The sequence below is a fragment of the Pseudophryne corroboree genome, chromosome 2, assembly GCF_028390025.1.
Source record: "Pseudophryne corroboree isolate aPseCor3 chromosome 2, aPseCor3.hap2, whole genome shotgun sequence".
In the NCBI taxonomy this organism is placed as follows: Eukaryota; Metazoa; Chordata; class Amphibia; order Anura; family Myobatrachidae; genus Pseudophryne; species Pseudophryne corroboree.
The window spans coordinates 569850029-569876018 of NC_086445.1; the positions used below are offsets into that span (position 1 = coordinate 569850029).

The 25990-nt window shown below is 46.6% G+C and overlaps 1 protein-coding gene across 3 annotated transcripts in view; it reads right to left on the reverse strand.

Annotated features, from left to right (window-relative positions):
• The window catches only part of SH3D21 (SH3 domain containing 21), a 228756-nt gene that overhangs the window by 7256 nt on the left and 195510 nt on the right, over positions 1–25990 (reverse strand). For all 3 annotated transcript variants that reach the window (XM_063954398.1, XM_063954394.1, XM_063954397.1), the window contains 2 exons: positions 19407–19579; positions 16188–16251 (listed from right to left, as the gene is read on the reverse strand). In XM_063954398.1, coding sequence (XP_063810468.1) covers positions 16188–16251; positions 19407–19579 — 237 coding nt within the window. The remainder of the gene's footprint in view (positions 1–16187; positions 16252–19406; positions 19580–25990) is intronic.

Consider the following 25990-nt stretch of genomic DNA (forward strand, 5'->3'; position numbering starts at 1 on the left):
GCTCTAGCAATCCAGAAAATGATAAAACTAGTTTTTAAACCATCAAGAGTGTCGATCCATCAGTGCAAATATGGTGGCGGCATACGAGGCCGTACAGTTTGGCAGGTTCCATGCCAGGGTATTCCAGTGGGACCTGTTAGAAGAGTGGATCCCACCTGCACATGCACCGGAAGATAGTCCTGTCATCGAAAGCCAGAATTTCACACCTGCGGTGGCTCCACAGCTCGCACCTACTAGAGCGACGCAGGTTCGGGATTCAGGACTGGGTCCTGGTAACCACGGATGCAAGTCTCCAAGGCTGGGGAGCTGTCACTCAAGGGGAAAAGCTTCCAAGAAAAATGCTAAAGTCAGGAAGCCTGCCTTCACATGAACATTCTAGAAATGAGAGCCATTTACAACGGCCTTCAGCATGCGGTACATCTTCTTCAAGATCACCCCGTGCAGATCCAGTTGGACAATGTAACAGCAAGGCGGAACGAAAAGCAGAGCGGAAATGGCAGAGGTGACGAAGATCCTCCTCTGGGCAGAAAAACATGTAAGGGCTCTGTCTGCAATTTTCATTCCGGGAGTGGACAACTGGGAAGCAGACTTCCTCAGCAGACACGATCTCCATCCAGGAGAGTGGGACCTCCACCAAGAAGTCTTCGCAGAGGTGACAAGTCTTTGGGGGAGTTCCTCAAGTAGACATGATGACTTCTCGTCTCAACGAGAAGCTTCAGAAATATTGTTCCAGACCCTCAGGCAATAGCAGTAGATGCTCTGGTGACCCAGTGGCTATTCCGGTGTGTGTATGTATTCCTTCCACTTCCACTGATCCCAAAAGTTCTCGGGATTATAAGAAGAACAAGGGTTCGGGCAATTTTCATTGCCCTAGACTGGCTGAGGAGGGCTTGGTGCCCAGATCTTCAGGAGTTGCTCATTAAAAGATCCTGGGCCTCTTCCTCTTTGCGAGGACCTACTACGGTAGGTGCCGTGCATGTACCTAGACTTACCACGGCTATGTTTGATGGCATAACTGTTGAGCGCCGGATCCTATCCCGAAAGGGTATTCCACACTCTTATTCAGGCCAGGAAAGGAGTAACGTCTAAACATTACCACCGTTTTGGAGAAAATGTGTGTCTTGGGGTGAATCCAAGAAAGTTTCAACGGAAGAGTTTCAGTTAGGGTGTTTTCTCCATTTCCTACAGGCTGTAGGGAATGCAGACTGAAGTAGGACTCCATTAAGGTCCAGATTTCAGCATTGGCAATTTTCTTTCTCAAACTATTAGCTTCCCTTCCGGAAGTTCAGTCTTGCGTGGACAGCGTGTTGCACATCCAACCTTCATTTGTGCCTCCAGTGGCACCATGGGATCGTAATGTGGTGTTGCAGTTCCTTCAATCACGTGGGTTTGAACCTTTAAGAAGGTGAAGTTGCTTTTTTCACTTGAAAAGTGGCCATCCTGTTGGCCTTGACATCTGCAAGGCGGGTGTCTGAGTTAGCGGCCTTGTCTCACAAGAGCCCTTATTTGATCTTCCATGAAGATAGAACTGAATTGAGGACACGTCAGCATTTTCTACCGAAGGTGGTTTCCTCTTTCTACAGGAACCGACCTATTGTGGCGCCTGTGGCTACTGACACCTTTGCTGAGTCAAAGTCTCTGGATGAGGTTGGAGCTTTGACGATTATGTCGCCTGAACGGCTCAGATTAGGAAAAATAAGAATTTACTCACCGGTAATTCTATTTCTCATAGTCCGTAGTGGATGCTGGGGACTCCGTAAGGACCATGGGGATTAGCGGCTCCGCAGGAGACTGGGCACAACTATAAAGAAAGCTTTTAGACTACTGGTGTGCACTGGCTCCTCCCACTAAGACCCTCCTCCAGACTTCAGTTAGGATACTGTGCCCGGAAGAGCTGACACAATTAGGAAGGATTTTGAATCCCGGGTAAGACTCATACCACAGCCACACCAATCACACCGTATAACTCGTGATACAATACCCAGTTAACAGCATGATAACAACTGAGCCTCTCAACAGATAGCTCAACAATAACCCTTTAGTTAAGCAATAACTATATACAAGTATTGCAGACAATCCGCACTTGGGATGGGCGCCCAGCATCCACTACGGACTATGAGAAATAGAATTACCGGTGAGTAAATTCTTATTTTCTCTAACATCCTAAATGGATGCTGGGGACTCCGTAAGGACCATGGGGATTATACCAAAGCTCCCAAACGGGCGGGAGAGTGCGGATGACTCTGCAGCACCGAATGAGAGAACTCAAGGTCCTCCTCAGCCAGGGTATCAAATTTGTAGAATTTTGCAAACGTGTTTGCCCCTGACCAAGTTGCAGCTCGGCAAAGTTGAAGAGCCGAGACCCCTCGGGCAGCCGCCCAAGAAGAGCCCACTTTCCTCGTGGAATGGGCTTTTACTGATTTAGGATGCGGCAGTCCAGCCGCAGAATGTGCAAGCTGAATCGTACTACAGATCCAGCGAGCAATAGTCTGCTTAGAAGCAGGTGCACCCAACTTGTTGGGCGCATACAGGATAAAGAGTGAGTCAGTCTTGACTCCAGCTGTCCTGGAAACATACATTTTTAGGGCCCTGACTACATCCAACAACTTGCAAGCCTCCAAGTCATTTGTAGCCGCAAGCACCACGATAGGTTGGTTCAGATGAAAAGCTGATACCACTTTGGGGAGAAACTGGGGACGAGTCCTCAATTCTGCCCTATCCATATGGAAAATTAGATAAGGGCTTTTACATGACAAAGCCGCCAACTCTGAAACACGCCTGGCCGAAGCCAAGGCCAACATGACCACTTTCCACGTGAGATATTTCAAATCCACGGTTTTCAGTGGCTCAAACCAATGTGACTTTAGGAAATCCAACACCACGTTGAGATCCCAAGGTGCCACTGGAGGCACAAAAGGGGGCTGAATATGCAGCACTCCCTTAACAAAAGTCTGAACTTCAGGTAGTGAAGCCAATTCTCTCTGGAAGAAAATCGATAGAGCCGAAATCTGGACCTTAATGGAACCCAATTTAAGGCCCATAGTCACCCCTGACTGTAGGAAGTGCAGGAACCGGCCCAGCTGAAATTCTTCCGTTGGAGCCTTCCTGGCCTCACACCACACAACATATTTTCGCCATATGCGGTGATAATGGTTTGCGGTTACTTCTTTCCTAGCTTTAATCAGCGTAGGAATGACTTCCTCCGGAATGCCCTTTTCCTTCAGGATCCGGTGTTCAACCGCCATGCCGTCAAACGCAGCCGCGGTAAGTCTTGGAACAGACAGGGCCCCTGCTGCAGCAGGTCTTGTCTGAGCGGTAGAGGCCATGGGTCCTCTGACATCATTTCTTGAAGTTCCGGATACCACGCTCTTCTTGGCCAATCCGGAACAATGAGTATAGTTCTTACTCCTCTTCTCCTTATTATCCTCAGTACCTTTGGTATGAGAGGAAGAGGAGGGAACACATAAACCGATCGGTACACCCACGGTGTTACCAGAGCGTCCACAGCTATCGCCTGCGGGTCTCTCGACCTGGCGCAATATTTTTCTAGCTTTTTGTTTAGGCGGGACGCCATCATGTCCACCTGTGGTTTTTCCCACTGGTTTACAATCATTTGAAAGACTTCTGGATGAAGTCCCCACTCTCCCGGGTGGAGGTCGTGCCTGCTGAGGAAGTCTGCTTCCCAGTTGTCCACTCCCGGAATGAACACTGCTGACAGTGCTAACACGTGATTTTCCGCCCATCGGAGAATCCTTGTGGCTTCTGCCATCGCCGTCCTGCTTCTCGTGCCGCCCTGACGATTTACATGGGCGACCGCCGTGATGTTGTCTGACTGGATCAGTACCGGCTGGTTTTGAAGCAGGGGTTTTGCCTGACTTAGGGCATTGTAAATGGCCCTTAGTTCCAGAATATTTATGTGCAGGGAAGTCTCCTGACTTGACCATAGTCCTTGGAAGTTTCTTCCCTGTGTGACTGCTCCCCAGCCTCGAAGGCTGGCATCCGTGGTCACCAGGACCCAGTCCTGTATGCCGAATCTGCGGCCCTCTTGAAGATGAGCACTCTGCAGCCACCACAGCAGAGACACCCTTGTCCTCGGAGACAGGGTTATCAGACGATGCATCTGAAGATGCGATCCGGACCACTTGTCCAACAGGTCCCACTGAAAGGTTCTTGCGTGAAACCTGCCGAATGGAATCGCTTCGTAGGAAGCTACCATTTTTCCCAGGATCCGCGTGCAGTGATGCACCGACACCTGTTTTGGTTTTAGGAGGCCTCTGACTAGAGATGACAGCTCCTTGGCCTTTTCCTCCGGGAGAAACACTTTTCTCTGTTCTGTGTCCAGAACCATCCCTAGGAACAGCAGGCGTGTCGTAGGGACCAGCTGTGACTTTGGAATGTTTAGAATCCAGCCGTGCTGTTGTAGCACTTCCCGAGATAGTGCTACCCCTACCAACAACTGCTCTCTGGACCTCGCCTTTATCAGGAGATCGTCCAAGTACGGGATAATTAAAACTCCCTTCCTTCGAAGGAGTATCATCATTTCCGCCATTACCTTGGTAAAGACCCTCGGAGACGTGGAGAGACCGAACGGCAGCGTCTGGAATTGGTAATGACAATCTTGTACCACAAACCTGAGGTACTCCTGGTGAGGATGGTAAATGGGGACATGTAGGTAAGCATCCTTGATGTCCAGCGATACCATGTAATCCCCCTCGTCCAGGCTTGCAATAACCGCCCTGAGCGATTCCATCTTGAACTTGAATTTTTTTATATACGTGTTCAAGGATTTCAAATTTAAAATGGGTCTCACCGAACCGTCCGGTTTCGGTACCACAAACATTGTGGAATAGTAACCCCTTCCTTGTTGAAGTAGGGGCACCTTTACTATCACTTGTTGTGAATACAGCTTTTGAATTGCCTGTAACACTGCCTCCCTGCCTGAGGGAGTGGTTGGCAAGGCAGATTTGAGGAAACGGCGGGGGGGAGATGTCTCGAATTCCAGTTTGTACCCCTGAGATACTACTTGAAGGATCCAGGGATCCACCCATGAGCGAGCCCACTGATTGCTGAAATTTTTGAGACGGGCTCCCACCGTACCTGGCTCCGCCTGTGGAGCCCCAGCGTCATGCTGTGGACTTAGAGGAAGCGGGGGAGGACTTTTGCTCCTGGGAACTGGCTGTATGCTGCAGCTTTTTCCCTCTACCTCTGCCTCTGGGCAGAAAGGACGCGCCTTTAACCCGCTTGCCCCTATTGGGCCGAAAGGACTGTACCTGATAATACGGTGCTTTCTTTGGTTGTGAGGGAACATGGGGTAAAAATGTAGACTTCCCAGCTGTTGCTGTGGAAACGAGGTCCGAGAGACCATCCCCGAACAATTCCTCACCCTTATAAGGCAGAACTTCCATGTGTCGTTTGGAATCTGCATCACCTGTCCACTGCCGAGTCCATAACCCTCTCCTGGCAGAAATGGACATTGCACTAATTTTGGATGCCAGCCGGCAAATATCCCTCTGTGCATCCCTCATATATAAAAGTGCGTCTTTTATATGCTCTACGTTTAGCAAAATAGTGTCCCTGTCTAGGGTATCTATATTTTCTGACAGGGAATCTGACCACGCAGCAGCAGCACTGCACATCCAGGCTGAAGCTATAGCCGGTCTCAATATAACACCTGTGTGTGTATATATAGATTTCAGGATAGCCTCCTGCTTTCTATCAGCAAATTCCTTCAGGGCGGCCGTATCCGGAGACGGTAGTGCCACCTTCTTTGACAAGCGTGTGAGCGCTTTATCCACCCTAGGGGATGTATCCCAGCGTGACCTATCCTCTGGCGGGAAAAGGTACGCCATTAGTAACCTCTTAGAAATTACCAGCTTTTTATCAGGGGAAGCCCACACTTCTTCACACACTTCATTTAACTCTTCAGATGGAGGAAAAGCTACTGGTAGTTTTTTCTCTCCAAACATTATACCCTTTTTTGTGGTACCGGGGGTAACATCAGAAATGTGCAACACATTTTTCATTGCCTCAATCATGTAACGTGTGGCCCTACTGGAAGTTACATTAGTCTCCTCGTCGTCGACACTGGAGTCAGTATCCGTGTCGACATCTGTGTCAACCATCTGAGGTAGCTGGCGTTTTAGAGCCCCTGATGGCTTTTGAGACGCCTGGGCAGACACAGGCTGAGAAGCCGGCTGTCCCACATTTGGTATGTCGTCAAACCTTTTATGTAAGGAGTCGACACTATCACGTAATTCCTTCCACAGCAGCATCCACTCAGGTGTCGACCCCGCAGGGGGTGACATCACATTTACAGGCATCTGCTCCTCCTCCACATAAGCCTCCTCATCAAACATGTCGACACAGCCGTACCGACACACCGCAAACACACAGGGAATGCTCTGACAGAGGACAGGACCCCACAAAGCCCTTTGGGGAGACAGAGAGAGAGTATGCCAGCACACACCAGAGCGCTATATAACACTGGGATCCCACTATCAATGAGTGTTTTCCCTATAGCTGCTTTTTTATATATCTTATGTATATATAATATCTATACTGCGCCTAAATTTAGTGCCCCCCCTCTCTTTTTTACCCTTCTGTAGTATTCAGACTGCAGGGGAGAGCCAGGGAGCTTCCTTCCAGCGGAACTGTGAGGGAAAAATGGCGCCAGTGTGCTGAGGGAGAAGCCCCGCCCCCTTTTCGGCGGACTTTCTCCCGCTTTTTCTGTAATACTGGCAGTGGTAATTTTACATCTATATAGCCTCTAGGACTATATATGATGTATATTTGCCAGCCAAGGTGTTATTTATTGCCCTCAGGGCGCCCCCCCCCAGCGCCCTGCACCCATCAGTGACCGAAGTGTGAGGTGTACATGAGGAGCAATGGCGCACAGCTGCAGTGCTGTGCGCTACCTTGGTGAAGACCGAAGTCTTCTGCCGCCGATTTTCCGGACCTCTTTGTTGCTTCTGGCTCTGTAAGGGGGACGGCGGCGCGGCTCCGGGAACGAACACCAAGGTTGGGTCCTGCGGTCGATCCCTCTGGAGCTAATGGTGTCCAGTAGCCTAAGAAGCCCAAACTACCACCTGTTAGGTAGGTTCGCTTCTTCTCCCCTTAGTCCCTCGCTGCAGTGAGTCTGTTGCCAGCAGATCTCACTGAAAATAAAAAACCTAAATATACTTTCTTTCTAGGTGCTCAGGAGAGCCCCTAGTGTGCATCCAGCTCAGCCGGGCACAAGAATCTAACTGAAGTCTGGAGGAGGGTCTTAGTGGGAGGAGCCAGTGCACACTAGTAGTCTAAAAGCTTTCTTTATAGTTGTGCCCAGTCTCCTGCGGAGCCGCTAATCCCCATGGTCCTTACGGAGTCCCCAGCATCCACTTAGGACGTTAGAGAAACAGTGGCTCTGTTAGTCCTGTATGCTCCCAACAAGGTTGGGTGTCCTGCTTCCAAGCAGACCATTGCGCGCTGGATCTTTGGTGAGATTCAGCATGCTCATTCCACGGCTGGATTGCCGTTACCAAAATCGGTGAGGACCCGTTCTACTAGAGAGGTGGGCTCGTCCTGGGCGACTGCCCGGGGGATCTTGGCATTACAACTTTGCTGAGCAGATGTTTGGTCGGGTTCAAACACCTTTGCAATGTTTTACAAGTTTGATACCCTGGCCGATGAGGACCTCATGTTGGTCAATCGGTGCTGCAGAGTCATCCGCACTCTCCCACCCGTTCTAGAGCTTTGGTATAACCTCACGGTTCTTGAAGTGACCCCAGCATCCTATGAGAAAATAGGATTTTAATACCTACCGGTAAATCCTTTTCTCTTAGTCCGTAGAGGATGCTGGGCGCCCATCCCAGTGCGTACTGTATCTGCAGTTATTGGTTGTGGTTACACACAGGCTGTGTTACGGTTTTTGGCAGCATATTGCTGCAAATTTCTTCATGCCGTTGGCTTGTGTTCTGTTGAATGCCACATTCTGCGGCATGCTTGCGGTGTGAGCTGATAAGATGCTCACCGTGGTTTAACAATAAATAATTTCCTCGAAATGTCCGTCTCCCTGGGCACAGTTCCTTAAACTGGAGTCTGGAGGAGGGGCATAGAGGGAGGAGCCAGGTCACACCCTTTGAAAGTCTTAAAGTGCCCATGTCTCCTGCGGATCCCGTCTATACCCCATGGTTCTTGAAGTGACCCCAGCATGCTCTACGGACTAAGAGAAAAGGATTTACCGGTAGGTATTAAAATCCTATTTTAACTTTGTTTGAGGCGCAGGAGTAAAGTGAAGAGATCAGTATATCACAGCTAACCACAGCAAAGGACATTTCACAATTTAGACTCAAAACCACAGCTTATGATTATGATAAAAACAAATGGACATTATGGATAAGACACTGGGTGTTATGCTTGGCATGCCTGTGCTGGGTAAAGCCAACCTGGTCAATTACTGCAGAACTAAATTCAATCCCTTAGACATCTATATTATGGAGGAAAAGGAGTTCATAGCTTCCACATAATTTAGAGCAGTGGTTTCCAAACTCGGTCCTCACCGAGCACTAACAGGCCTAGTTTTAAGTATATCTATGCTTAAGTACAGGTGACTTAATTAGTACCTCAGCCAGTTTGATTATACCATCTGTGCACAAGCACGGATATACTTAAAACCAGGGCTGTTAGTGCTCCTTGAGGACTGAGTTTGGCAACCACTGATTTAGAGTCTCTCTTCTTTCCAGATGGCAGTCCTCTGTAATCTGCTATAAACTAATCCAGTGTTAACCATCTCCTCAGGGAGACCTAACAGTGACTGTAATAGGCCCTACACACTGGCCGATTTTCTGAAAGATATGAACGATCTCGTTCATAAATGAACGAGAACTCGTTCATATCTTTCAGTGTGGAGACTCCAGCGATGAACGATGCGCGGCCCCGCGCTCGTTCATCGCTGGTCTCCCGTCGGCTGTGCATGCAGGCCAATATGGACGATCTCGTCCATATTTGCCTGCACTTCAATGCAGCCGCGTGACGGGGGGACTGCCCCCCCGCCGCCGGGTCGCTCGTCGGTCGTTTCGGCCGTCGGGCACCTCGGCGGCGCATCGTCAAATGAGTAGGGCCCCTTATACAGATCATCTAGTTAGTGAACAGGTGTATTCATTAGTGGCTGATACAATTTAAAAGAGCCAGAATTGGCTAATTATTTAAACTGTGATACTGAGGAGACCTAGAAAACATGCACTGTCCCTAAGGACTGGACTTGGGAAACACTGGTCTACTCTCTGTGAGGTAGGTCATTATATTGTCTAGAGCAGGGACTCCCAACCTTGGTCCTCAAGGTACACTAACAGTGCAGGTTTTAGTGATATCCAGGCTTCAGCACAGATGGCTGAATCAAATATAACTGAGGTACTAATTAAGTCACCTATGTTCAACATGGATATCACTAAAACCTGGACTATTAGTGTGCCTTAAGGACCGAGGTTGGGAAAGCCGGGACTAGAGTAATATTTGGGGTCTGTACACATACACTAAAATTGTAAAGGTTAGTATAAAAAAAGTTATGATTTCTGAATGTCACTCAAAAAATACATAAAATGACATCAAGACTCACCATTTATATAGATTGTTTTAAACTGTTTAAAAAATATATTGTTTTAGTACCATGTGTATCATACTGCAATTAGCGCACATTAATATAAAGATGAGAGATCTGCAATGATTAAAATGTACATTGATCATTTAAAAGAGTTCTTCATTTAGGGACTCTTCCTGTGACGGGTAAATATCAGGAGATTAATGAGCAAAAGTATTGTTAATGATGTGATTTAAAAGTGCATATGGTAATATTCTCAAAAAAAGTAAATTAAATTAGAAAATATAAAGTAGTACAAAGTATCTCCAAACCCTTTACCTCCCGTTATCTAAATTATGTGGATTATTCCGCTATTTAACCCTTCTGTGTGCAATTGGGATTCATGATTATATGTGGTCACAGCTGTTGAGTAAGCGAGGCTTAATGCTTTCAAACAATGCTTTAAAGGTCCCATGCCTACAATAATGTGACTGGTATTTTGTGAAAGGCATTCCCAGGTGCAGTACATTCATAATTCAAATAAGGGGAAGCAATGCATATGGGGAGATCCTTTTTTGAATTGTGATCAATTGACCAAATCTGTGAGTTTTAAAAGTATTTATTTAAACTATATATATATATATATATATATATATATATATATATATATATATTAAACAAAGTGGTAACTGGCGTTACACCTTCTTTCCAGCAGGAAAGTCCCGTTCCAAAAATTAAAACAATTTTCAACACACTCCCCCATCCTTTGCGGGGTGGCAGCACTTTTTTTCAAGTGGTTTGCTGTTCAAAACAGACCTTCTTAAAATCTGTAAAATAGGAATGAAGATAGGCGCCCCCTAGTGTGATATTATAAATATTAGGTGACCTTCACCCTCAGTAACACCCTAGTGATTGGAGGTGTACCGTTAGTGGTGGAACCGTGATATTGTGTTGTTTATACTCTATCAAGACATGGTTGGAATTCCACCACTAACGGTACATCTCCAATCACTAGGGTGTTACTGAGGGTGAAGGTCACCTAATATGTATAATATCACACTAGGGGGCGCCTATCTTCATTCTTATTTTACACACATACATATATATATATATATATATATATATATATTAATGATGAGCGGGTTCGGTTCCTCAGAATCCGAACCCCCCCGAACTTCACCCTTTTTACACGGGTCTGAGGCAGACTCGGATTCTCCCGCCTTGCTTGGTTAACCCGAGCGCGCCCGAACGTCATCATCCCGCTGTCGGATTCTCGCGAGATTCGGATTCTATATAAGGAGCCGCGCGTCGCCGCCATTTTTCACTCGTGCATTGGAAATGATAGTGAGAGGACGTGGCTGGCGTCCTCTCACTTTGTTTCAGGGGGCTGCAAAAGTGCAAATATCTTTATTCTGGGGACCAGCAGTATTATAGGAGGAGTACAGTGCAGAGTTTTGCTGACCAGTGACCACCAGTATTATACGTTGTCTGCCTGAAAAACGCTCCATATCTGTGCTCAGTGTGCTGCATATATCTGTGCTCACACTGCTTTATTGTGGGGACTGGGGACCAGCAGTATTATATAGGAGGAGTACAGTGCAGAGTTTTGCTGACCAGTGACCACCAGTATTATACGTTCTCTGCCTGAAAAACGCTCCATATCTGTGCTCAGTGTGCTGCATATATCTGTGCTCACACTGCTTTATTGTGGGGACTGGGGACCACCAGTATATTATATAGGAGGAGTACAGTGCAGAGTTTTGCTGACCAGTGACCACCAGTATTATACGTTGTCTGCCTGAAAAACGCTCCATATCTGTGCTCAGTGTGCTGCATATATCTGTGCTCACACTGCTTTATTGTGGGGACTGGGGACCAGCAGTATTATATAGGAGGAGTACAGTGCAGAGTTTTGCTGACCAGTGACCACCAGTATTATACGTTCTCTGCCTGAAAAACGCTCCATATCTGTGCTCAGTGTGCTGCATATATCTGTGCTCACACTGCTTTATTGTGGGGACTGGGGACCACCTGTATATTATATAGGAGGAGTACAGTGCAGAGTTTTGCTGACCAGTGACCACCAGTATTATACGTTGTCTGCCTGAAAAACGCTCCATATCTGTGCTCAGTGTGCTGCATATATCTGTGCTCACACTGCTTTATTGTGGGGACTGGGGACCAGCAGTATTATATAGGAGGAGTACAGTGCAGAGTTTTGCTGACCAGTGACCACCAGTATACGTTGTCTGCCTGAAAAACGCTCCATATCTGTGCTCAGTGTGCTGCATATATATGTGCTCACACTGCTTTATTGTGGGAACTGGGGACCAGCAGTATTATATAGGAGGAGTACAGTGCAGAGTTTTGCTGACCAATGACCACCAGTATACGTTGTCTGCCTGAAAAACGCTCCATATCTGTGCTCAGTGTGCTGCATATATCTGTGCTCACACTGCTTTATTGTGGGGACTAGGGACCAGCAGTATTATATAGGAGGAGTACAGTGCAGAGTTTTGCTGACCAGTGACCACCAGTATTATAAGTTCTCTGCCTGAAAAATGCTCCATATCTGTGCTGCATTGTAGTATATAGTAGGAGTACAGTGCATAATTTTGCTGACCACCAGTATATAATATATAGCAGTACGGTACAGTAGGCCACTGCTCTACCTACCTCTGTGTCGTCAAGTATACTATCCATCCATACCTGTGGTGCATTTCAGTTTTGCACAGTTTGCTGACCACCAGTATATAATATATAGCAGTACGGTACAGTAGGCCACTGCTCTACCTACCTCTGTGTCGTCAAGTATACTATCCATCCATACCTGTGGTGCATTTCAGTTTTGCACAGTTTGCTGACCACCAGTATATAATATATAGCAGTACGGTACAGAAGGACACTGCCCTACCTACCTCTGTGTCGTCAAGTATACTATCCATCCATACCTGTGATGCGTTTCAGTTTTGCTCAGTTTGCTGACCACCAGTATATAATATATAGCAGTACGGTACAGTAGGCCACTGCTCTGCCTACCTGTGTGTCGTCAAGTATACTATCCATCCATACCTGTGGTGCATTTCAGTTTTGCACAGTTTTCTGACCACCAGTATATAATATATAGCAGTACGGTACAGAAGGCCACTGCTCTGCCTACCTCTGTGTCGTCAAGTATACTATCCATCCATACCTGTGGTGCATTTCAGTTTTGCACAGTTTGCTGACCACCAGTATATAATATATAGCAGTACGGTACAGTAGGCCACTGTTCTACCTACCTCTGTGTCGTCAAGTATACTATCCATCCATACCTGTGGTGCATTTCAGTTTTGCACAGTTTGCTGACCACCAGTATATAATATATAGCAGTACGGTACAGAAGGCCACTGCTCTACCTACCTCTGTGTCGTCAAGTATACTATCCATCCATACCTGTGGTGCATTTCAGTTTTGCACAGTTTGCTGACCACCAGTATATAATATATAGCAGTACGGTACAGTAGGCCACTGCTCTACCTACCTCTATGTCGTCAAGTATACTATCCATCCATACCTGTGGTGCATTTCAGTTTTGCACAGTTTTCTGACCACCAGTATATAATATATAGCAGTACGGTACAGTAGGCCACTGTTCTACCTACCTCTGTGTCATCAAGTATACTATCTATCCATACCTGTGGTGCATTTCAGTTTTGCACAGTTTGCTGACCACCAGTATATAATATATAGCAGTACGGTACAGTAGGCCACTGCTCTACCTACCTCTATGTCGTCAAGTATACTATCCATCCATACCTGTGGTGCATTTCAGTTGTGCGCAGTATATATAGTAGTAGGCCATTGCTATTGATACTGGCATATAATTCCACACATTAAAAAATGGAGAACAAAAATGTGGAGGATAAATAAGGAAAGATCAAGATCCACTTCCACCTCGTGCTGAAGCTGCTGCCACTAATCATGGCCGAGACGATGAAATGCCATCAACGTCGTCTGCCAAGGCCGATACCCAATGTCATAGTAGAGAGCATGTAAAATCCGAAAAACAAAAGTTCAGTAAAATGACCCAAAAATCAAAATTAAAAGCGTCTGAGGAGAAGCGTAAACTTGCCAATATGCCATTTACGGCACGGAGTGGCAAGGAACGGCTGAGGCCCTGGCCTATGTTCATGGCTAGTGGTTCAGCTTCACATGAGGAAGGAAGCACTCATCCTCTCGCTAGAAAACTGCAGTGTCACTCCTAGATGGGCCAGGTGTTTGTGTCAGCCACTTGGGTCGCTTAGCTTAGTCACACAGCTACCTCATTGCGCCTCTTTTTTTCTTTGCATCATGTGCTGTTTGGGGACTATTTTTTTGAAGTGCCATCCTGTCTGACACTGCAGTGCCACTCCTAGATGGGCCAGGTGTTTGTGTCGGCCACTTGGGTCGCCTAGCTTAGTCACACAGCTACCTCATTGCGCCTCTTTTTTTCTTTGCATCATGTGCTGTTTAGGGACTATTTTTTTGAAGTGCCATCCTGTCTGACACTGCAGTGCCACTCCTAGATGGGCCAGGTGTTTGTGTCGGCCACTTGGGTCGCTTAGCTTAGTCATACAGCTACCTCATTGCGCCTCTTTTTTTCTTTGCATCATGTGCTGTTTGGGGACTATTTTTTTGAAGTGCCATCCTGTCTGACACTGCAGTGCCACTCCTAGATGGGCCAGGTGTTTGTGTCGGCCATTTCGGTCGCTTAGCTTAGTCACACAGCTACCTCATTATGCCTCTTTTTTTCTTTGCATCATGTGCTGTTTGGGGACTATTTTTTTGAAGTGCCATCCTGTTTGACACTGCAGTGCCACTCCTAGATGGGCCAGGTGTTTGTGTCGGCCACTTGGGTCGCTTAGCTCAGTCACACAGCTACCTCATTGCGCCTCTTGTTTTCTTTGCATCATGTGCTGTTTGGGGACTATTTTTTGAAGTGCCATCTTGTCTGACACTGCAGTGCTACTCCTAGATGGGCCAGGTGTTTGTGTCGGCCACTTGGGTCGCTTAGCTTAGTCACACAGCGACCTCGCTGCAAATTTTAGGACTAAAAATAATATTGTGAGGTGTGAGGTGTTCAGAATAGACTGAAAATGAGTGGAAATTATGGTTATTGAGGTTAATAATACTATGGGATCAAAATGACCCCCAAATTCTATAATTTAAGCTGTTTTTGAGGGTTTTTTGTAAAAAACACCCGAATCCGACAAAAAAATTTCAGGGAGGCTTTGCCAAAACGCGTCCGAATCCAAAACACGGCCGCGGAACCGAATCCAAAACCAAAACACAAAACCCGAAAAATGTCCGGTGCACATCACTAATATATATATATATATATATATATATATATATACGGAAAGAGGCAGTGGCACTCACAGGACTTGATCTATTCGACAATTAGGGTTACCACCTCATCCCTTTAATTTTGGACACATATTAATTACGCAGCTTCTGTGGCTGGCTGACTTCAAGACTCCATTTCACCAGGTTTTAATCAGCCACAGAACCTGTGTAATTAATTTGTGTCCAGAATTAAAGGGATGAGGTGGTAACCCTAACGACAATGAGTAACACAATTAATTCTCAGCGATTTAGTAGGACATATTAGAGTACTGAGTGATCAGTCAACTTTTCATTTTAATGGCTAAAATTTCGTCAGGACCAATAAAATGAAATGTTGACTCACTGAATTGCGGACTAATTATGTTACTCATCAAGTCCTGTGAGTGCCGCTGCCTCTCCCTGTTCATATGCCGGTCTTCTGTCCGATATATATATAATATATATATATATATATATATATATATATATATATATACACACATATATATGGAGTTCAGAAAGTCCCTCCGCAATGAGCACTGTCTCTGGCTGCAGATCACTTCAGCAGCTGTGGGGGACAGAGTGGGACAACGCTTAATGTAGATAAGTACGTAACAAATTCTGTTTTATGTCATGTAAAAAAAGTGTTAAAAAATAATTATGTTGTCCTATTACTTAGCACACATTCACTATGGGGAGTCTTGCTTAGCACACAGTCACTATGGGGAGTCTTGCTTAGCACACAGTCACTATGGGGAGACTTGCTTAGCACACAGTCACTATGGGGAGACTTGCTTAGCACACAGTCACTATGGGGAGACTTGCTTAGCACACAGTCACTATGGGGAGACTTGCTTAGCACACAGTCACTGTAGAGGGACTTTCTGAACTCCATGTACTTGCATGTAAAAGACCCATATAATCTTTTTGCCAAATTGGACTACCTACTTATCTGAAAATGTTGGTCAAAGACATTCTTTAAAACAAAAGTCCTGCTGATAGCGGTTTCAGGGCGCGAGCATGATACAGGTGACTACATACATCTCCATACCCTTGGTTATTGTTAGCAATCCGATCATCTTCGTTCATCATAAAACAATTGATTCTTGCATATTCATTGGATTACTGATCCGCATTACAGTACATAGGTAAAGTAAGACATCTAGGATCTTTAATGAGATGAATTTAATAATCTAGTTGCTTTTTGATTTAAAATGTCCCACTGAAAATGATCAGAAATGTTGATTTAGCAATTTACTTTCAGTTATACTGAAACACTGTGTATTACCTGTAATGCTGTTCGTTTCACTCTCTCTTCATTGATTTCTGATCTAATCTCTTGCATATCTGCCCTGCAGAAATAAGATGGAGCAAACAGTCACAACACTGGTCATCCTGTATAAGGGTGTACACGCATGAAAAGCCTTTTCTATAGGGGGGTACGCATGGAGAGATCCGTGCCTAAATTCTAAGCAATCTGCAAATTAAACATGGATCTCTCCATGTGTATGCCCATAGCCTCGCACGTCGCTATCGCTGACTCTAGATCTGGCATGCATGCTAAATCTAGTAGATCGCTCACTTCACCGATGTGTGATGTGAGCGCCCTCCGTCCTTCCCCCCTCGCTCAGCAAACATTACACTGTGCTGAGCGGGGGGAGAGATGTGTGCTGAGCAGTCACTGATAGATCGCTCAGGACACGGGTGGTCTTCGAGTTGCCGACTGTCGGGATCCCGGCGCACAGTATACCGGCGCCGGAATACCGACAGCCGGCATACCGACAGATTTTCTCCCTCGTTTGCTCATTTGCGCTCGCCACGCTGTCGGTATGCCGGCGGCCAGGCTCCCGGTGCCGGTATGCTGGTCGCCGGGTTCCCTGACGCTGGCATACCATACTACACCCCAGGACACATCTCCCGTGTGTACAGGGCTTAAGCCTTTGCTATTCTGTTCCCTGAGCGTGCTCAGGGGCCCTCATTCCGAGTTGTTCGCTCGCAAGGCGATTTTAGCAGAGTTACACACGCTAAGCCTCCGCCTACTGGGAGTGAATCTTAGCTTCTTAAAATTGCGAACGATGTATTCGCAATATTGCGATTACAAACTACTTAGCAGTTTCAGAGTAGCTTCAGACTTACTCGGCATCTGCGATCAGTTCAGTGCTTGTCGTTCCTGGTTTGACGTCACAAACACACCCAGCGTTCGCCCAGACACTCCCCCGTTTCTCCAGCCACTCCTGCGTTTTTTCCGGAAACGGTGGCGTTTTTATCCACACGCCCATAAAACGCAGTGTTTCCGCCCAGTAACACCCATTTCCTGTCAATCACATTACGATCGCCGGAGCGAAGAAAAAGCCGTGAGTAAAAAAACTATCTTCATAGCAAAAATACTTGGCGCAGTCGCAGTGCGAACATTGCGCATGCGTACTAAGCAGAAAAACGCTGCGATGCGAAGAAAATTACCGAGCGAACGACTCGGAATGACCCCCAGTGTGCATTACACAGATAACTTTCTTGAAAGTCCCTGAGCACTCTCAGTATATACTCATCACTCTTAGCTGCCTCTGATTATCCCTTAACCTTTAATTATGAGCCCTTTACATCAGAGCTTTGCAAAGTCATTTTTTGTGTGTAGCAATTTCTAAGCCTGCTGCTTAATTTCTTGGCCCTGACCATGTGGATTTCTCAAACTCCTATGTGGATGTTAATGAACCAGATATATCTGCCTGATTAATGTATTCACAGGATACGGTATCTCCTGCCAAAGTGTTCCAGTGTTCAGAATGTACAGTTTAAAAGCAGTGAAAGCCTATTGCCATGTATATATGCTGTGGGCTCTACCAAGCTTCCGCTAGGTAGATAAACTGTATATACCACAGTAACTTTAGGCTGCTGGAGGGATACAGGCAATGAGCTGCTGGAGTGACAGAGGCAGAGATGTGTTTAAGGGGCAATACTGTGGGCAATATGTGTATAAGCGGGACTACTGTGGTCATTATGTGTAAGGGGCACTACTATTGTGAGAATTATGTGTAAGGGTCACTACTACTGTGGGCATTATGCGTAAGGGGCACCATTGTGTAGTGCAATATGAATAAAGTGCACTATTAAGTGATGTAACCTGAATAAGGGGCATTACCACGTGGTGTAATATGAATCAGTGGCACTACATGTGGTGTAATGTGAATAAGATTGTGCGACTGTGTGGTGTAATTAGAATTGGGGGGTTTGGGGGTACTATTATGTGACCACACTGCTTCTTTGTGAGATCAATGTCCCATTATAAAGTATGGGAAGTAGGGTACTCATTTACAGCTTGTAGGGGGTTGCCGAAAACACTAGAAATGGCCCTAGCTTCGCTTAATGTGTGAGGGTAGGGGGGAGGGGGAGGTGGTGGGGTAAATGCATTCCACCACCTCTCCAGGACCACTTTAAGCTCTGGGCATCGGTATGCTGACTGACGGTCTCCTGATGGCCGGTCACGCATACCACACCCTGGTGGATACAACCACCAGAGCCGGCCCTAACCAATATGATGCCCTAGGCAAGATTTTGGCTGGTGCCCCCTAGCATGCCACTAGTTCTGCAGGAGATGCCTGGCATGAGTCATCTGGTAGCTCTGCTAACGTCTGGCGCCTTTTGTTTCTGAAAATGCATCTTATTTGCATTACTATGTGGCTAGGATGCACAAGCAGCTTCTGCTGATTAAAATAATATGCAGCATGCCTATATTCTGTGTGCGACTGCAGCTGTATTTGCATACGAAATGCTACATTACAGTGATTTCCAGAAATACACTGCAATGTAGTATTTCGTATGCAGATACAGCCGCAGTCACACACAGAATATAGGCATGCCGCATATCATTTTAATCAGCAGAAGCTGCTGGTGACCCTAAGCATACCAAATGCCCTAGGCATTTGCCTAGTTTGCCTATGCCTAAGGCCGGCTCTGACAACCACATATATATTTTTGCGTCTACAGGTCCCTGATGTACCTGAACTACACTATTAGTTGTCAGTATAGAGGTTCAACATTGCTAAGAAAGGGAATAGACAGACAGAAAAAGGAAGAATAGGACAAATGTGAGTGACAAGAAACAGAATCAGAGGGACATAACTATTACTCTACTATTGGGAAGGTTATCATGATAACATATTAATAGATGTTTCTTATTTATTTATTACCAGTTACTTATATAGCGCACACATGCTCCACAGCACTGTACAGAGAACATTTGGCCATTCACATCAGTCCCTGTCCCTGTGGAGATTACAATCTATATTCCCTACCACATGTACATGCACACAAATTCACACTAGGGTTAATCTTTGTTGGGAGCCAGTTAAACTACCAGTATATTTTATGACTGTGGGATAAAACTGGAGTACCCGGAGGATACCCAGGCAAGCACAGGGAGACAATATAAACTCCACACAGTTAGGGCTATGGTGGGAATCAAACCCATGACCTGTACAGTTTGCAGTTGTTCATTGTTAATATTACTCACGAATGCTTGTTTTTAAGTAGATCCATCATAAGTTTAAGTGATCTGATCTCTGCCATGAGCTCCTCCACTTGAGCATTTTGTGCAGGCTCAGGGCTCCTCTTGGATGTGTGGGTGCTGGGCTTTACAGTTGTTGAGGCTGACTGACCAGTCTGGGAGGAGAGCCTAGGTGTATTCTGGGAAAGAAAAAGACAATAAATAAATGTACACATCACAGACTTACAGAATTCTCTCGCTACATAAAAGCCTTGACTGTACTGTAGGGTGCACTCCCTGGTTAAATGTCAGATGGGTGCCAGAATGTTGCTTTATTTAGGCTTTACAACGTTTTGGATTAAACCTGTACTTTCTGAAGTAGATATCTTGACTGTCTACTGCAGTTGAATATACAGATGTGTCCTCTTACAACTTTGCTCCATGCGCTACAAGTCACGTTACACATAATGCATGATTGCCATGGGACTCGGTATCGCATAGCAACTTTTTTGCATTTTTATGCAAAATGCGTCTTAGTCGCAATGTAATGCAATAGGATGCACGATCCGCTTCTGCCGAAATGATATGCAGCATACCTATATTCTGTGTGTGGGCGGATTGGCAGGCGGGTGCCAGCCTGGTACTATACAGTCGCTACATAGACGATATAATATTCGTCTGGAGGGGGGATAGACCCTCGCTAGATTCATTTTGTGAACGATTGAATAATAATGATCGTAATATAAAACTTACCTTTGAAATTAGTGATGTCAGTATACATTGACAATTTATGTTGATGAGAACCATATTTGTATAAGTAATTATACGAAGCCAACGGATTGCAACTCTTATATTGGCTGTAATAGTAACCATCACATAAGGATATCCAGCATACCTAACAGCCAATTCCAGAGACTGCGCCGTAACTGTACCAATATAGAGGCGTTTCACGCGCAAGTAACAGACATGCGACAACAATTTATTGATGAGGGATATAAAGATGTTTCACTGTATAAGACAATTGAGAAATGTAGAAAAATGAGAAGATCTACTATCCTTACATCCAAGAGGACCACTGGTTTAGATTGAAAATACACCAATCAATATATGGATTTGGAACAAGTTATTAAGAAACATTGGGAAGTCTTGTATGCGGGCCCTGACTTGAAGGATTACATCTCTGAATCTCCTTTATTTGTGTATAAGAGAGTGGATAATCTTAAAGATCTCCTAGTAAGCAGCACTGCCTGCATTAGTACCTAGAAAAACCGCTTCCATTTTAGCACAGGGATTTCAAAGGGGTGGTCTTCAGTATGCCGAATGTCGGGATCCCGGCGCACAGTATACCGGCGCCGGGATCCCGACACCCGGCATACCGACAGCTATTCTCCCTCGTGGGGATCCACGACCCCCCTGGAGGGAGAATAAATAGCGTGGCGCGCGTAGCGCGCCACCGTGCCCGCAGCATGGCGAGCGCAGCGAGCCCACAATGTGCTCCTTTGCGCTCGCCACACTGTCGGTATGCCAGCGGTCGGGCTCCCGGAGCCGGTATGCTGGTCGCTGGGAGCCCGGCCGCCGGCATACCATACTACACCCATTTCAAAGATGTAGCGACTGCCCCATGTGTAAAATCTGTAAAACTGATAGGATAGTTGTATCCAATAGTTGCAATAAGAAAGAAAAAATCAGTACTTTCATTACGTGCAATAGCAAGTATGTAATATATTTTCTCATACGTCCTAGAGAATGCTGGGGTCCACTTCAGTAACATGGGGTATAGACGGTTCCGCAGGAGCCATGGGCACTTTAAGACTTTTCCAGAGTGTGAACTGGCTCCTCCCTCTATGTCCCTCCTCCAGACCTCAGTTTAGAAAATGTGCCCAGGCAGACTGGTCGCACTCTAGTGGAGCTCTACTGAGTTTCACTAAAAGACTTTATGTTAGGTTTTTTATTTTCAGGGAGACTGCTGGTAACAGTCTCCCTGCTCCGTGGGACTTAGGGGGAAGAAGTAGGAACCAACTTCCTAAAGAGTTTCATTGCTCTACTTCTTGCTGACAGGACACCATTAGCTCCTGAAGGGTACTGAACACTAGCTGCGGCTATGCGCTCACTCCAACAGCACGCCGTCACCCCCCTAACAGAGCCAGAAGTCAGAAGACGCGTGAGTATTATTACCGGAGATCTGCGCGGACATGCTATACATACACAGCGTGTAGCAGGGTGCAGGGCGCGGGGGGAGGGGGGGGGGATGGGGGCGCCCTGGGCAGCATGAAAACCTACTCTGACTGGCAAAAAGGTAGCATATTGGGCCGTGGCACAATCCTACACCCCCGCCAGTATAAATATTACAGCATGTTTTCTGAGGGGAAACGCGCCATTGCAGGGGGTGGGGCTTCCTCCTCAGTCAGCCAGCGCTGCTCAGCGCCATTTTCTCCAGGCAAGCTGCAGGCGAAGACACGCTGGCCCTCCTCCACGTCTGAATCAAGTATCAGGGTGTATATTAAGGGGGGCAGAGTGAAAAGTGGTGCTTAAATTGGCATATAAAAGCGCTAAAGGTCTCTGTAGATACACAGCGATTTTTTACATTGGCGCTGAGTTGTGAACTGGCAAGTCCCTTCTGTGTCCTTCTGACACATTTTACTGTGGGTCTGTCCCCTATAAGCCCCGGAGTGTCTGTGGTGTGATTGTGCACGTGTGTGACATGTCTGAGGCAGGGAGCTCTTCCCCTGAGGGAGCCATTTTAGGGACACAGAGTTGTAATGTGGTGGCGCTGCCGGCACACCATGAGCCTGAATGGGTGAAAGAATTACGTGATAGGGTGAATCATATCAGCAAGAGATTGGATAAGTCTGAGTCTCATGCAGAAAGTTGGAGAAAATTTGTCGAAGATGTGATTTTTCAGAGTTCTGCTTTTTCATCCACAGGGAACCCCTCTGGGTCACATAAAAGGTCATTTGCACAAGTAGCACAAACTGATTTCGAAAACGGACTCTGACTGCTGTGTCGACACTAGTGATTCCAGGGGAATAGATTCAAAGTTAGCAAAAAACATACAATACGTGATTATTGCTATAAAGGAGGTGTTAGAAGTTACAGAGCCCCCTCCTTTACCACAGGAGAAGGCTTACTTTTATAAATAAAGGAAGATTAATATAACTTTTCCTCCTTCTCATGAGCTGAACAGTCTCTTTGAGGGTGTCTGGGCAAATCCCGAAAAGAAATTCCAGATTCCCAAAAGAATTCAGGTAACTTATCCTTTCCCTGCAGAAGACAGGAAAAGTTGGGAGTCACCCCCCGTTTTGGACAGTGCCCTGTCACGGTTAACAAAAAAGGTGATTCTCACTGCGCCTTGGATGGCTTCACTTAAGGAGCCGGCAGACCGCAAGTTGGAGACTATGTTGAAATCTATTTATGTGGCCAATGGGACACTACTCAGACCTACCAATGCCTGTGCGTGGGTGAGTAGTGCTATTGAAAAGTGGTCAGAAAACTTGTCATCAGATATTGACACAATAGATAGAGACGAGATTCTCCTAAAGTTAGGTCATATCAAAGACGCTGCTGCATACATGTTAGAAGCAATGAAAGATATTGGTCTCTTGGGATCAAGAGCCGCTACCATGGCGATCTCAGCATGAAGGGCGTTGTGGATTCACCAATGGAATGCTGACGCAGACTCCAAAAGGAATATGGAGGCTCTCCTGTATAAAGGTGAGGCCTTATTTGGAGATGGGCTAGATGCCTTAGTTTCTGCGGCTACCACATGTAAGTCGACATTCTTGCCTAACGCTCCTGCACCGGCAAAAAAGACACATCACTCTCAGATGCAGTCATTTCGGCCCAATAAATACAAAAAGGGTAAAGGTTCCCCTTTCTTTGCGGGTAAAGGAAGGGGAAAAGGAAAAAAGTCCACAGCGTCTCCAGGATCGCAGGAGCAGAAATCCACCTCTGCTTCTGCCAAATCTTCAGCATGACACTGGGGCTCCCTTGGGGGAGTCCGCTCACGTGGGAGTAGGTCTGAAACTTTTCAGTCAGTTCTGGGTTCAATCTGGCCTGGACCCGTGGGTCTTACAAATAGTGTCCCACGGGTACAAACTGGAGTTTCAAGACATTCCCCCATGCCGATTTTTCAAATCGCCCTTACCAGCTTCTATCCCAGACAGAGAACTGGTAACAGCAGCAATAGAAAGATTGTGCCAGGATCAAGTCATTGTCCTGGTTCCCTTGTCACAACAAGGAGAAGGGTTTTATTCAAGCCTCTTCATTGTTCCGAAGCTGGACGGATCGGTCAGACCGATTCTAAACCTGAAAACACTGAATCTCTACCTGCAAAGGTTGAAGTTCAAGATGGAATCCCTGAGGGCAGTGATTTCCAGTCTTGAGGAAGGGGACTTCATGGTGTCAGTAGACATAAAAGATGCCTACTTATACCCCTTTCACATCGCACAAATAACCCGGTACCGACACGGCATATTGCCGTGTCGAACCGGGTCAGTGTGCGATGTGAAAGCACACTGGGCGATTTAGCGGGTCGCCTGACCCGGTAAATCAACCCGGTAAAAAAGAAGGGTTTTACCCGGGTTGATTACCGGGTCAGGTGCGGTGTGAATGGGAGCCGTGTCGATGCGACACGGTTCCCATTCACAAGATAGGGAGAGGCGGCGCTGGAGATGAGCTCATCTCCCGACGCCGCCTCCACCCCCGCCCCTGCTGCTGCTGCGGCCTCCGTTGTCATGGCAACCGACCCGGTATATTGCCGGGTCGGGAAGCCTGCAACGGAGCGCAAATGCCGGATCCCACCCGGTAAGTACACGTTTGTCTTACCGGGTAGGACCCGGCATTTGCGGTGTGAATGCAGCATTACATGTTCCCATTTATCCTCCACATCAAGCTTATCTGAGATTCGCAGTACAGGATTGTCATTACCAAATTCAGATGTTGCCGTTCGGACTCTCCACGGCACCGAGGGTGTTCACCAAGGTGATGGCGTGGATGATGGTCCTCCTTCGACAGCAATATAATTCCTTATCTGGACGATCTCCTGATAAAAGCAAGGTCCAGGGAAAGGCTTGTGCAGAACATTGCTCTCTCCCTGACAGTACTTAAACAACACAGTTGGATCATAAATTTTCCAAAGTCACAGTTGCAACCGACGACAAGATTGTCCTTTTTGGGGATGACACTGGACACAGAAGTTCAGCGGGTATTTCTTCCAGTAGAAAAGACTCTGGAAATCCAGAGAATGGTCAAACAAATTCTGAAACCAACAAGAGTGTCGATTCATCCATGCATTTGGTTGTTGGGGAAGATGGTAGCAGCCTACGAGGCCATACAGTTTGGCCAATTCCATGCCAGAGTATTCCAGTGGGACCTGTTGGACAAGTGGTCCGGATCCCATCTACACTTATATCAGAGGATAATCCTGTCATCGAAAGCCAGAATTTCGCTCCTGTGGTGGCTACACAGTTCTCACCTCCTAGAGGGACGAAGGTTCGGGATTCAGGACTGGGTCCTAGTAACCACGGACGCAAGTCTCCGAGGCTGGGGAGCAGTCACTCAAGGGGAAAGTTTTCAAGGAAGATGGTCAAGTCAAGAAACTTGTCTTCACATAAATGTTCTGTAGTTGAGAGCCATTTACAATGGTCTTCTACAAGCTGTGCATCTTCTTCAAGATCAACCCGTACAGATCCAGTCGGACAATGTAACAGCAGTAGGGTACATAAACCATCAGGGAGGAACGAAAAGCAGAGCGGCAATGGCAGAGGTGACAAAGATCCTCCTCTGGGCAGAAAGAAATGCAACAGCTCTGTCTGCGATTTTCATTCCGGGAGTGGACAACTGGGAAGCAGACTTCCTCAGCAGACACGATCTCCATCCAGTAGAATGGGGCCTCCACCAAGAATTCTTCGCAGAGGTGACGAGTCTTTGGGGAGTTCCTCAAGTAGACCTGATGGCATCTCGTCTCAACAAGAAGCTTCACAGATATTGTTCCAGGTCGAGAGACCCTCAGGCAATAGCAGTGGATGCTCTAGTGACCCAGTGGGTGTTTCCGTCAGTGTATGTCTTCCCTCCACTTCCACTCATACCGAAAGTTCTCAAGATCATAAGAAGAACAAGGGTTCGAGCGATCCTCATTGTCCCAGACTGGCCAAGGAGGGCTTGGTATCCAGATCTTCAGGAGTTGCTAATAGAAGATCCTCGGCCTCTTCCTCTTCGCGAGGACCTGCTGCAGCAGGAGCCGTGCGTGTATCAAGACTTACTGCGGCTACGTTTGACGGCATGGCTGTTGAGCGCCGGATCCTAGCCCGGAAGGGTATTCCCAAAGAAGTCATCCCCACTCTTATTCAGGCCAGGAAAGGAGTAACGTCTAGACATTACCACCGTATTTGGTGAAAATATGTGTCTTGGTGTAAAACCAAGAAGGCTCCAATGGAAGAGTTTCACTTAGGATGTTTTCTCCATTTTCTCCAAGCAGGTCTGGATGCGGGCCTATGATTGGGTTCAATCAAGGTCCAGATTTCGGCCTTGTCCGTTTTCTTTCAGAAACAATTGGCATCCCTTCCAGAAGTTCAGACGTTCGTGAAAGGGGTTTTGCACATCCAACCTCCATT